The 14,905-nt window shown below is 39.6% G+C and overlaps 1 protein-coding gene across 1 annotated transcript; it reads left to right on the top strand.

Moving 5' to 3' along the window:
- Positions 1–81: 81 nt before the first annotated feature.
- LOC116421006 (uncharacterized protein DDB_G0271670-like) lies at positions 82–13,243 on the top strand. Its single transcript, XM_031949324.1, has 5 exons — positions 82–140; positions 12,233–12,687; positions 12,808–12,939; positions 13,025–13,134; positions 13,226–13,243. The coding sequence occupies exons 1-5, from the start codon at positions 82–84 to the stop codon at positions 13,241–13,243; spliced, it is 774 nt and encodes a 257-aa protein (XP_031805184.1).
- Positions 13,244–14,905: the final 1,662 nt, after the last annotated feature.

Raw genomic sequence — 14,905 nt, forward strand, 5'->3', positions numbered from 1 at the left:
GGAGGGGGAGGGGAGCTAGGAAAGGCATCTGACTCGCTTCTCCCTCGCGCCTTCCACGTCCAGCTAAGCCCACAATTGGCTATGGCTAAAGCGGGAGAATTTCAACCATCCCTGTCCTGTTCAAGTTCCCGCATTGGCCGGTTATTCTCTTTCCCTCCCGTCCCCGCCACTTTCAATCAATAATATTTTATTTTTTAATATTTATAATATTATAATAATATAATATAATATTATTAATTTAATATTAATAATGTAATAAATAATAATATGCAATAATAATTATTTTATTATTAAGATAATATTTTAATATTTTCTTGTTGAAAAGATAATTTTCAGCATTGACTTTTGTAAGATTTTTGAGTTCCAGTTTTTTTCTCTCGGAGGAGGTCCCCCCTCCTCTACCCCTCCCCCCCATGAAGTAATCTGTTAATAGGTTGCACATTTACAATATGAAACATATTTACTCGTGTTTTGAAAGAAGAATCAGTACAAAGGGAAAAAAAAAACACCAGAAAGAAAAAAAACAACCAAAAAAGTGAAAATGCCTCAATATTCACTCAGACTCCATAGTTCTTTCTTTGGCATTTCTCATAATGAGTCTTGGAATTGTATTGCTGAGAGCTAAGTCTTTTGTAGCTGATTGCGTGGGGAACAGAGACCTGACCCAAAATCACCTCTCAAAGTGAAGATAGAAAGTCTTTATTAAAATCTATGAGGAGCGGGGCAGTCCCCACTTTGGGGAAGTCCAGACTGAGCAAAGCCAATTTCACAGAACCAAGAGCTGGGTTAAATAAGCAAGTACTATCCAACCCCTTATGCAAAGCTTTTAGTCTAGATTGGCTCCTTCTGTTACTTTTCCCTTATATGGCAGATAGGTTGATAATGGGCTGATTAGAGATGAAGTAACTACATAAAAAGTTTTGTTTCTTCAAAGTCACATGATTTCTGAAAAAAGCAAAACTGAGGCCTAAGGCTTCTCTTACTTTAGCAAACAGTTTCTGAGAAACCACATTGCTTGCCCCACACATAGATCATCACACAATCTTGCTCTGGTTCTACTCTAGCATCAGTTCATGCAAATCTCTCCAGGCCTTTCTGAAATCATCCTACTGATCCTTACAGAACAATAATATTCCATTACATTTGTATATCACAACTTATTCAGCCATTCCTCAACTGATGGGCATCCACTCAATTTTCAGTTCCTTGCCACTACAAAAAGGGCTGCTACAAACACTTTTGCACATGCAGGTCCTTTTTCCTCCTTTGTAATTTCTTTGGGATACAAACCAGTAATGATACTGCTGGGTCAAAGATCATGCACAGTTTGATAGCCCTTTAGGCATAATTCCAAATTGCTCTCCAGAATGTTGGATCATTTCTCAAGTCCACCAACAATGCATTAGTGTTTCAATTTTCCCACATCCCCTCCAAGATTTGTCATTATCTTTTCCTGTTATCTTCTGCTTATTATTTCTTATAGCACAATAGTATTCTATTACATTCATTTCCCATAATTTGTTCAGTCATTCCTCAGCTGATGGTCATTCCCTCAATTTTCAATTCTCAGTGGCAGATTAATCTGAGAGACAGAACAAGAGAGAGACACAGGAGAGAGAAAGAATTATTATTATTATTATTATAAGAAGAAAAAGAAGAGTCCTTTGAAATCTTTACAGCCAATTACTTCATTTGACATTCACTTTAGCTGAGCAAAGGATTATTATCCTCTTTTACAGATGAGGAAACTAAGGACCAGAGTGATTAATTCATTCCTTTCCACCCCCACCTCCAGGATATACACACTGAATAACAAGGGTGATTCTCTTCTCATATTTTCATCAAGTTTACTCTCCATGCTTGAGAATGTCATTTTCATCATATAGAGAAAAGAAAATGGGCAATTAGGACAGTAATTCTTGAATCTCAAGATTCTTTTTTTTTTTTTTTTTTTTTTAGTGCTTTGGTGATTTCCCCTTTCCCACCCCTATGATTTAATAATCATAGTAACCTTTTTTGTAAATCTGTTGCAGAGCTATCTTCTGTGCTCCCAAATTTGTCTTGCTTTTAACATGGATCTTTTCTGCAGAATGAATATAGTACTTGATTTGGAGTGTGGAAAAGCTGAGTTGAATCCTACTGCATATTCTTTCTAGCTTTCAGACGATGAATAAGTTATGTTACTTTCCTCAGTCTAAGTTTAGTATCACTGATCTCAAAAGATTGTTTTAAGTATCAAATCAAATAAGATAATACATGTAAATTGCTTTGTAACCCTTCTACCATAAATAAGTAGTTTTATTCATTCATGTTTTTATTCCTGACTTATGATTAATTGCAATTTCTACTTTTTCCTGTAGTACAAAAGGTACTAAAGTGTTAAAAATATTAATGAGTGTTTGTATTATGTGATATCATTACATATTTACTTTCTGAACATTTAAATGAATCTGTGATTTCATCCATAAGAGTCCTGTTGTGGAAACGACACTTAACTTAGAGTTAAAAAGACCAAGGTTCAAGTCCCAGCCCAGAAACTTAACTACCTGTATGACCCTGGACTAGTCATTTAACTGCTCTGTGCCTTAGTTTCTTCATTTGAAAAGTGAGGATTTGTAGGTTGCACTTAATGGCCTCCAAGGTCCCTCTAAATTTTAAATCTATAATAATACCATCCCTCCAGTGGTACTTATAACAAATCATCCATACCTCTTACTATTGCTTTTAGCTATGTTTTCCCATAAATCCTTTCCATGTTTATGTCCATAGAATACTATGAAAAGACTGCCAGTCTTAAAAGATGTGCTCTTTTTTTTCAGGGAGAAGTTTTGGGTTACTAAAAAAAGCACTTTGTAATTTCCTAAATGTAATCCAGCTCACTCTCTTTCTATTTACTTCTGAAACAGTTAATTCTCTCTGTGCTGTACATGTACAAGATATGTATACTAATGAGCCAACCTTAGAGGTAGTTCATTCAAATGTGACCCTCAATGAAAAATTGATATATGCTTTGTGCATATAGGGAGGAAAACTGGGGGAAATGTTAAGTATCTGAGACCAAATTTGAACTCAGATCCTCCTGACTTCAGGGCTGGTGCTCTATCCACTGTGCCACCTAGCTGCTCCACCTGAATACTTTCTATGAGGATAGAATCAAAAGTTTGAGTATACCATGAAAGAGTCTTTAAGAACAACAAAAAATGTACTAAGTAAATATCTGCTTAGAATCATTTCCAAATTAACTCTACAGTCTGCCAATGACATGTGAAAATAAAGATAAAAATCAATCCCAAATTAGAAGAGATAATAAAAATAAAAAATATAGTATTTAATTAAGGGAACTCCAACATGATCTATTTAAACAACTTGAAATTTGGAAATGTAAAAAACAAACATCAGCCCAGACCATTTACTAAGAAACCACTATAAATCAGTCTCCATAGTCATCATCAACATTATTAGCATTTATACAACACTTTAAGCTTTACAAAAGCAATGAATTTTAAGGTTTGCACACTAAATATTACTTCCCTTTGTCTTTATAAGAACTATGGAAGATAGATGTAAACATTTTCCCCATTTTTATAGGTGAGAAAACTGAGTTAAATAGGTAAAGTGACTTGCCTAGAGTCACGGAGCTAGTAAATATCTGAAGCTAAAGCTGACCCCAGGTTTTCCTGAGCCATCGTGACACAATATCTCTAATCTCTAGATATCTCTAATGAAGACTAAAAGAACCTAGAAACTGCCTTAGTTGGCAAACACTTTATCCCTTAGCAAGTTAATTCAATATCATAAGCATTAATTAAGCATCAACCATGTACAAAGGATCACTGGAGATAGAGACAAAAACAAACAAAAAGCAAACAAAAACATTCCTTGTCCTTTTTGAGCCTATAATCTTCCACTAGGACAAAACATGTATACATAAAAGTATATACTGGATAAAAGGAGAAACAGCAAATGAAAACACGGTTTGGGGAAGTTTTTTTCTAGGAGATGCTAAGCCTTAGAAACTGAAAATTCTAAAAGGAAAAGCTGAGGAAAGAGTTCATAGAGGATCATCTATGCAAAGAACTTGAGACAGGAGACAGTGCTGAGTTCTGGGAATGATAGCTAGTCTGTTTTGGTGAAAGAATGCACCAAGCCAAGTAATATGAAACTAGTTTGAAAAAATAAGCTGGAGCCAAACATGGAGAGAGATGGCAGCTAAGGGCAACAAAAGTTTAGAATATAAACTACTATTTAAGATCTTAGAATAGAATAGATGGGTGGAAGATCAAGCAGTATGGACTCATGAAGCAATAAGAAACAGTAGGGGAAAAAAAACCACAACTTTACAAGATATTGGCAAAAGACCCAATTCAGTGAGATCATTCCAAGAGCATTTGAGGATAAAACTGAAAGGAGAACGATAATTGAAAAACAGGGGGAAAAAACCTCACCAAGATTTCTACGACTTTTCTCTATTATTGATACTAGAGTCAACATTTGGAATCTGATATCACAATTTCTGGTGTACTGCATAAGGAAGAAAATAGTGATGGACAGAGCATCTACTCCAGACCAACTATACACAGAGAAAGCCTGAGTTGGAATATCAGAAGCATTAAAAGATTCTCAAGAAACCTGAGAAAGGATATTAAATGCTTAGAATTTTTAAAAATCACAGACTTTATTAAAAGTGATTGAGTGAATAAGAATTTTTCCATTATGATGGAGGCTTATTAGGAAAGAAAGTACACTAAATGCACTGTTAAAGCTATAAATGTAGTGCAGCAGTCTGGAACTATGCTCCCAAAGTCAAAACCTGTATGTTCCCTTAAAGATATAAAGGATTTACAAAAATATATAGATAAGGCCCTTTTGTTATAATAAAAAACTGGAAAATAAGAGAGTTCTTGTAAGTTGGGAAATAACTGAACAAATTATGATACATGAATAATGAACATGGAATATTGTTTCATAGTAAGAAATGACAAAAGAGATGGTTTCAGAAAAATCTGGTATAACTTTTATAACTGATATAGATTGAATGGAACCTGGAGAATATGCATGAACAATTTTTCAAAGCCAAACAACTTTGAAAAAATCATAACTAATCCCTTCATTACCAACCATGATTCCAGACACCAGATGATGAAGCAAGATAACCACCGCCTAATGGAGAAGTAATGAATTCAACATGCAGAATAAGCCATACATTTTAAGCATTTGTTTTGTTTGACTTTACATATTTGTCACAAAGGATTCCTTTTTCTTTTTTTAAATTTGGAAATGGTGGGACGGAAAGGGAGAGTAGAATATAGGATAGCCAAACTGGACAAAATTCTATGCCCAAACACATACTGAAAACTCCCACTTTGTGGCTTTGCTCAGACCTTCTCTTTGCCTTCCCACTCTAGTTGAGTTCCTACCCATCCTTGAAGGCCCAATTCTTAGGCTACCTCTTCCAGAAATCATTTATTCTGCTCCTGTATAACTCAGGTCATTCTGGTAATACAGGTTTAAGACTGGAACTAAATAAGACACACACTGACCATCCACTCTGGCATTTCATAAAAAAGATCTTCAGTAAGAATATAGCATTGATTTAGTTGAGTGAAGCTCCCCTCTCTCCACATTTATAATGGTGATGTACCTGGTCAGTTACTGTGTATAATGGGAAGACTGGCCAATTTGACATAGCCCTGAATCCTTGATCTTTTGCTTCTTTGCCTCTTTGAATTTGCTCTTTTCCTAATCTTGATGATGGGACAGACCCAGTCTGGGAGCTTTCAAAAGTCAGAAGTGCCACTAGACATCTAGCAACTAGAGTTCATAGAAAAGTTTGTTGATAGATCAATAGCCAAGCCTGAGGAGAAGCCTCGTAATGACCTATTAAACCCAGTATGACAATGAATGAATTAGTCCCACAAGCTGAGACATTAGTCCTGCATATGAGGGACCAATGTGGCCTCCACAAAGGCCTCCACACCTCCACAAATAAACTCAGTGTGTCATATGTTTGGTAGTCACCACTTTAAATTTGAGTTCATTCTCCTCCAGGACTGAAGTAGTGGAAGAGAAATGGCTCCCAGTTTCAGAAGTGGTTGTGTTTTGAATCTTTTTATTCCTTCTCAAGAAATATATCTTTATAAAAGATAATGGCTGCTCATAGTTAAATGATATTGGAGAGATATTATCTAGCAATTGATCATTAAAAAATAATAATAGCACTAAAAAACCATATATCCCCTAGAATTCCAAAGGGAAAAGTAGTAGTTAAGCTGAGCTATAGGGACCTGATCGGCTAGTCTAAGAATGGATTGAGAGTGTGAATCCAGAACCTAAGTCAAATCCTGAGCTTTTCTATTGATTCAATCAAGAAGCTATGTCAACAATTCCAGCCTTAGTCCTCTGAACTTAATCCTAGAGTATGACCTTTTTGGGAAAAAACTAATCTTAATAGCAAAAATCTTAGTAAATATTGTTAACAATAATGACAATCATAATTGTAGCTAGTATGTATTTAACACTTAAGAATTGAAAAATGCTTTCTATTTCTATCTATTTCTATGTGCTATCTCATTGGACTCAATTTTGGTTTATACTGGCTACCTGACATTAGGTTAATCAATTAACTACTCAGTGCACTAATCCTTAGCTTCTTTTATTATTATTATTATTATAGCTTTTTATTTACAAGATATATACATGGGTATTTTTTCAGCATTGACAACTGCAAAACTTTTTGTTGCAACTTTTCCATTCCTTCCCCCCACCCTCTCCCCAAGATGGCAGGTTGATCAATACATGTTAAATATGTTAAAATATAAATTAAATACAATATATGTATACATGTCCAAACAGTTATTTTGCTGTACAAAAAGAATCAGACTTTGAAATAGTGTACAATTAGCCTGTGAAGGAAATAAAAAAATGAAGGCAGATGAAAATACAGGGATTGGTAATCCTTAGCTTCTTAAACTGTGGTTTGCAACCCCATATGGGGTTTCATTGCTGAATGTGAAGGTTGTGAAATTATGATTTATTATCAGTAAACATTTAATTGTATACTCATTTTATATATCTATATACTCAGCATCATGTAAAAATTTCTAAAACAAAAAGGGATCTCAAGTGGAAAAAATTTAAGAAGCCCTGATCTAGACAACTAAGACTATAAATTGTATAACAGTTGTCTATCTGCCTTGGTTATACCTTATGAATTCACAGGTTCCAATCAAAATAAATTATTTATATGAGTCACTTTAGCATATTGTATAGGGAACTGGACTTAAAGCCAGGAAGATTTATCTTCAAATCCTTCCTCAGACACATGTTAATTGTGTGTTCCTGAATAAGTCATTTACCTCTCATGAACTTCACACAACTTCCTAGGATTTATGTACTAAGCCATAAACAGGTTGGCAGAAGGAGTTCCCATACTAGGAGTCCTGAATGCTGATAAAATCATAGATTGCATTCCTTCCATTTTCTTGTTCTCAAAGAAACCTAGCTCCCAACAAAAGATACTAGATCTCTGGACACTCTCTCTGGTACTGGGGGTCCCATCTCTCATGCCTCTCAATATACCTGACCAGGTGAAGAGATTTTGCTCCTCCTTGCCACTTTCAGACTCTCCTTTTGCCATCATCACTCAGCAACTTCTCTTTGGGATTGTACCATTCTTTGTCTTTATATCCTCAGCATCTGGCACTTAGTGGATGATAAAGACTTGATAAAACTATGATAGTAATCATGATACTAGTTGCAAACCACTTAACAAGTCAACAACCCATTCTCTATCTTTTCTCAAGAGGTTTAGTGTCTTCCTTTCTATCTCTCCCCTGCCCTAATACTTTGAGACTTCATCATGTAAATAATCCTCTAATGCTCTGGCTTCTCTGTTTATCAGTCTACTGAAACACTATTAGATGCTTTTCATTCTACCTCAGCAACATCCCTGGATGAACATAGCTTGATTTCATCATCATCCATAACTGTTCTTTGTCCATGATCTCTGAAATTATCTTCTCTTTCATTTCTCCTATTGCCTCGCTTTTCCTAAATTTAGTCTTTGTCCTCTCTGCAACCTCCATTTACCCTATTTCTCCTTCTTTTCCAACCCTGGCCTAATTTTTCTCCCTCTGTAGTCTTGACTCTATGGTTAACCTCTACCCTGGAATACCTTGTTCTCTTATACTATTTCTGCCCAAGCTTGCCAAACTCCAACTCTGGATTCTTAGAATCATCTTTTTTTTCTCAGATCCTAGATTCTAGATCAGAAACAAGGCACTAAGGCTTATGGACTGGCAAATGCCCATTATAAAAGCAAGAATTTGGAATAGGAATTGAGATCATTGAAGCAGATGAATATGCATTTCTTTTTTCCCCCAGCTTAAAAATGATATATTTATTTAAATAAATCAGACTTTATTAATGCTTGTTTTCATGACAAAATTCTAGTAAGAAGCAACCTCTGAAATATGTAATATCTACCAACTCTCTAGATGTCACAAAAATTGTCTGTGGTAGTCTTTGTTATTATTATTTGTTTTTTAGCTATTGATAACATAGCACAGCAGCAAAGATTATACTTTAGTAATGTAATATAATTTTTTTCCTCTGGGGCCTTTTGTCATATAAGTTAGATAATTGGATTATTGCTTTATCCTCTTCTCATATATAACAACAGGATGACTATGCATTTCAAAGACTCCATTTAGAGATTTTCATTCCTCTGCGTTCCCCCTCTCCCTTTAAGTTGTGCTGGTGACAAAAAAAAATCCGACACAACCCTTGGCAATTAGTCAGAACAGCCTCCCCCTTCGCCCTCTACAATTATTTTGAATGGCTTCAGATTATCAATAGGATATTAAGGTAGTTACAGAGACTTTTCTAACTCAAAGTCAGATAAAGGCTTGGTAAATGAGAAGTTGAGATTCAAAACAGACAATGCCTTCAGGCAATACTGAATTGCTGAGCTTCATTGCATTTTAAGAGAACTTGGACATGGAGGCAAGGCTCCTGGAAACTGCTATCATAACCAAGGCTTTCCACTCTGATACAGTAAAAAGACTGCTAAATTGGGAGGCAGATGACTCAGGCTCAGATCTAAGCTCTGTCGGTTTCCCTTATGATTTTGGGCAAATTACCTCTTGAGTCTCGGTTTCTTTAGGTGAAAAGTGAAGTTTGGACTCAGTAACCATGAAGGTCCCTTCCTGTTTTTTAGTCTATGATGTTATAACTGAAAGCCTTTCCTATGAGAAAAGAAGATGAAATTCAAATGAGGGGGGACGGACTCTAAGCTAATATCTAAAAGAGAAATTACAATATCTATTCCTCTTCCTTTCATGGAGAAGAGATAACCCTTTAGTTCTAGTGGGGAGAGAAACTCCCCAACCTCAGGGCTACCTCTGAGCAAACCCAGAATCCATGGGACGGTGTTAAGATCTCCAGAAAGCGAAGTCTGGTCTAGTCTGCACTGCTCATTCTTCTACATCAACAGGGATCAAGTGGGGAAAACGGAACAACATTGGCAGAAGATGTTAGCAGGTCTGCAATGTCAGAATAGTTACTCTCAGTTGTTAAGGTCTGGCCATAATGTGTTCCCTACAAGCCTGTGCCCCAGAGGTGAGTTCCCTGGATATATCCTCACTTCTCATTGATGGTATGTGTATGTGACCCGAATTTCTAAGCCTGATATTTTATTAAATACTCCATTTGGAACTATTTACATCTTCTGCCTAATTAGAAAAGAGGTTATGAGGGTTTCTTTGTTATGTTGCTTTTTTGAGTAGATGTGGACCCAAAAATACTTTGAACTTGGTATATGTGCAGAACTCTAATATTCCCAGATTCTGTTCACTCTTATTATTGAATACTGATACAGAGAATGTACGAGCTGGGTACACTACAAACTTATGTTACCAAACTTTAGCCAGGCTCCTACTACTACATGATGATTCTTTTGTTTTTCTATGATCAACTCTCTATGGTTCTCTTGACAGTGGCTATTTCAACCTTCCCTCTTTAAGTCTCCTATATCAACCCTTCCTCATCTTAACCTCTACTTTATTCTGTTTTATTCACTAAACCTTTATTAAACTTCTACCATATACAGTCTCTGCCTTAAAGAAGTTTACTTCTTACTGGAAGAGGTACAACATGTACAAAGATAAGCAGATATGGAATTTATGCAAAGTCATTTCAAGAGGGAGGGAGCATTGACATCTGAAGAAAGGGAGAAGGAGGGAGGGTCAAGAAGGTCTTGTATATCAAGTATTGCTTAAGTTGGTTTTGAAGAAAGTTAGGAATACAAAAAGCTAGAAGCAGAAAAGTATTCTTCAGGACAAGGACTCACTTTTTCCAAGGCATAAAAGAAGGAGAGGTAAAGTCCAATATAGGAAATACCTAGCAAGCTATATTAACTAGAACAGAAAAAAAATGGGGTCCATCCATCATGACTACTCCCTTTTCCCCTATTTTATACCACAAAAGTTTTCCATATCATCTCCCATTCTCTCAGATGAGGAAGGGGAGGAGAAAGGAAATAAGCATTTATATAGTGCCTACTATGTGCCAGTGTCTCCAATCTTCCCTTTTTCTGTTAAAAACATTGCCATCCCTCCAATCACCCAGTTATATAACCTTGAAGTCCTCAACTTTTCACTTTCTCTCATGTACCACATTCAGTCTTACAGTTCCCATCACAATAACATCTCTTGCCTCTATCTTTTTTTATTCCACTCATATGATCTCAATCCTCATTCAAGTTTTATAGTAATCTATAATCAGAGGAGCTGGATTAAAATTCTGTCTCTGTTGCTACTTATATGATCTTGGACAAGTCATTTAAATTACTTAGGCTTCTATTTTCCTAACTGTAAAATGAGAGGGTTGGACTAGGTGGCCTTGAAGGGCCCATTTAAATCTATAATATTATAATTCTTTGATTTCTTTCTGGCTCAGGTTAATATGAGAACTTCTTAATTGGTACCTTTGCTTCTATTCTCTCCCCTCTCAAAGGCCTCTACCATACAGTGGCCAAAATATTACTTCTAGAATAAAAACAAGACCTCTCCATTTGACATATAATATCCCTTACAGTTTAGCTATGTCCTATAACTTTTAAAGTCTCATTTCTTACAATAAAATAATATGGACTAATAACAAGGAATTATGGATGAAAGTGGAAGGAAATGCATTTGCAAAAAGAGTGGCTGGTAGCTGGATAGTGGAATAAAGAGAACTCTCATATTGGACTCAGGGAGTAATATATATTATTTACTTTAAACTCTCTGCTGATCCCAGAACTGGACATTCAATTTCTCACCTCCATACCTTTACCCTAGTGTTAGAACATCCTCACTTCCTCATCCCCCTTTCCTCTTAGCATCTTCAATTTTCTTTAAGACTCAACTTAGTTACACAGAAACAGCAAGATTGTGTGATGATCACTATGAAAGATTCAGCTCTTTTCGGCAATGTGGTGATCCAAGACAATTCCAATAGATTTTGGCTGGAAAATGCCATCTCCATCCAGAGAAAGAACTCTGAAGACTGAATGTGGATAAAAGCATACTATTTTCACTCTTTTGTTATTATCTCCTTTTGTTCTGATTTTTTTTCCCAACATGACTCATGGAAATGTTAAAAATTTATTGTAGATGTATAATCTATATCAGTTTATTACATGCTGTCTTGGAGAGAGGGAAGGTAAGAGGAAGGAGAAAAAATATAACTCAAAATCTTACAAAAATGAATGTTGAAAACCATTTTCAATTGTAATTAGAAAAATAATGTACTGTTAAAAATTTTTTTTTACTTAACTTCAGTGTTATCTCCCATAAGAAACTTTCATTAATTACCCTAATTGTTTGTCTTTGCCATCTTTTAAAATTAATTTGCCTTTTACATTTCTCTGTTTTTATCTTTGTTTCCTTAGACCTAGAACAGAACCTAGTGCTTTGTAGATACTTAACTATAATACCTAGTGTTGGTTTAGCTCTTATTACTTGTAGGGCATTGTGCTAAGTACTTTACAAAAATTATTTCATTTGATTCTCACAACAATCTTAGGAGTTAGGTACCACTCTTATTTCCATTTTATGGCACAAGAAATTGAGGCAAATCGAGATCAAGGGATTTGTCCAAGATCAGGCAATTAAGAAATGTGGACCTCAAATGCTTGTGGAATTGAATTGAACTGAGGGCAGGAACTACATCCTTTGCTTCTCTCTCACAGAAGTGGTAGTGGTGCTGGTGGTATTAGCAGTATCAGCTGCAGCAGCAGCACCACTAGCAGCACTAGCAGCACCACTAGCAGTAGCACCAACACCAGCACCAGCAGCCTCACCAGCAGCAGCACCTGCACCAGCACCAGCAGCACTAGCACCAGTAGCACCAGCACCAGCACCAGTAGCACCAGCAGCAGCAGCACCACTAGCAGCACCAGCACCAACACTACCAGCAGCAGCAGCAGCAGCAGAACCAGTACCAGCACCAGCAGCACTAGCACCAGCAGCACCAGCACCAGCAGCAGCAGCAGCAGCAGCACCAATACCAGCACCAGCAGCACCAAAACCAGTACCAGCACCAGCAGCACTAGCACCAGCAGCAGCACCACCAGCACCAGCAGCACTAGCACCAGTAGCACCAGCACCAGCACCACCAGCAGCAGCAGCAGCAGCACCAGAACCAGTACCAGCACCAGCACCAGCAGCAGCAGCAGCACCACCAGCAGCAGCAGCACCAGCACCATCAGCACCAGCAGCACTAGCACCAGTAGCACCAGCACCAGCACCAGTAGCACCAGCAGCAGCAGCACCACTAGCAGCACCAGCACCAACACTACCAGCAGCAGCAGCAGCAGCAGCAGCAGCAGCAGCAGCAGCAGCAGAACCAGTACCAGCACCAGCAGCACTAGCACCAGCAGCACCAGCACCAGCACCAGCACCAGAACCAGCAGCAGCAGCAGCAGCAGCACCAATACCAGCACCAGCAGCACCAATACCAGCACCAGCAGCACCAAAACCAGTACCAGCACCAGCAGCACTAGCACCAGCACCAGCACCACCAGCACCAGCAGCACTAGCACCAGTAGCACCAGCACCAGCACCACCAGCAGCAACAGCAGCACCAGAACCAGTACCAGCACCAGCAGCAGCAGCAGCAGCAGCACCACTAGCAGCAGCAGCACCAGCACTACCAGCAGCAGCAGCACCAGCATCAATACCAGCACCAGCAGAACTACTAGCAGCAGCAGCAGCAGCAGCACCAGCACCAGCACCAATACCAGCACCAGCAGCACCACTAGCAGCAGCAGCACCAGCAGCACCAGCACCAGCAGCAGCACCAGAACCAGTACCAGCACCAGCAGCAGCAGCAGCACCAGCACTACCAGCAGCAGCAGCACCAGCACCAGCACCAGCACCAATACCAGCACCAGCAGAACTACTAGCAGCAGCAGCAGCACCAGCACCAGCAGCATCACTAGCAGCAGCAGCACCAGCACTACCAGCAGCACCAGCACCAGCAGCAGCACCAGCACCAATACCAGCACCAGCAGAACTACTAGCAGCAGCAGCAGCACCAGCACCAGCAGCAGCAACAGCACCAGCAAAACTACTAGCAGCAGCAGCAGCAGCAGCACCAGCAGCAGCACCAGCAGCATCACTAGCAGCAGCAGCACCAGCACTACCAGCAGCAGCAGCACCAGCACCAATACCAGCACCAGCAGAACTACTAGCAGCAGCAGCAGCACCAGCACCAGCAGCAGCACCAGCAGCAGCAGCAGCAGCGCCACTAGCAGCAGCAGCACCAGCACTACCAGCAGCAGCAGCAGCAGCACCAGCACCAGCACCAATACCAGCACCAGCAGAACTACTAGCAGCAGCAGCAGCACCAGCACCAGCACCAATACCAGCACCAGCAAAACTACTAGCAGCAGCAGCAGCAGCAGCAGCAGCAGCAGCACCAGCAGCAGCAGCAGCAGCAGCATCACCACTAGCAGCAGCAGCACCAGCACTACCAGCAGCAGCAGCACCAGCAGCAGCACCAGCACCAATACCAGCACCAGCAGAACTACTAGCAGCAGCAGCAGCAGCAGCACCAGCACCAGCAGCACCACTAACAGTACTAGCATCAGCACTACCAGCAGCAGCAGCAGCAGCAGCACCAGCACCAGCACCAACACCAATACCAGCACCAGCAAAACTACTAGCAGCAGCAGCAGCACCAGCACCAGCACCAATACCAGCACCAGCAAAACTACTAGCAGCAGCAGCAGCACCAGCACCAGCAGCACCACTAGCAGCAGCAGCAGCACCAGCACCAGCAGCAGCACCAGCAGCAGCAGCAGCAGCACCACTAGCAGCAGCAGCACCAGCACTACCAGCAGAAGCAGCAGCACCAGCACCAATACCAGCACCAGCAGCACCACTAACAGCACTAGCATCAGCACTACCAGCAGCAGCAGCAGCAGCAGCAGCAGCACCAGCACCAACACCAATACCAGCACCAGCAGAACTACTAGCATCAGCATCAGCACCAGCACCAGCACCACTAGCAGCAGCAGCAGCACCACTAGCAGCAGCAGCACCAGCACTACCAGCAGCACCAGCAGCAGCACCAGCACCAGCACCAATACCAGCACCAGCAGCACCACTAGCAACAGCAGCAGCAGCACCAGAACCAGTACCAGCATCAGCAGCACTAGCACCAGCAGCACCAGCACCAGCACCAGAACCAGCACCAACAGCAGTAGCACCCAACAGCAGCCAGCATTTATAAATCACTTTTAAAAAATTATTCAATTTGATCTTCATTGAAACCTTGTAAGGTGAGTGTTCATGTGAACTTTTGATAAATTCAATATTTTTAAATATAATTTGTTGCAAATGTGTTATATCTTCCTATT

Source organism: Sarcophilus harrisii, chromosome 2 (assembly GCF_902635505.1).
Source record: "Sarcophilus harrisii chromosome 2, mSarHar1.11, whole genome shotgun sequence".
Lineage (NCBI taxonomy): Eukaryota > Metazoa > Chordata > Mammalia > Dasyuromorphia > Dasyuridae > Sarcophilus > Sarcophilus harrisii.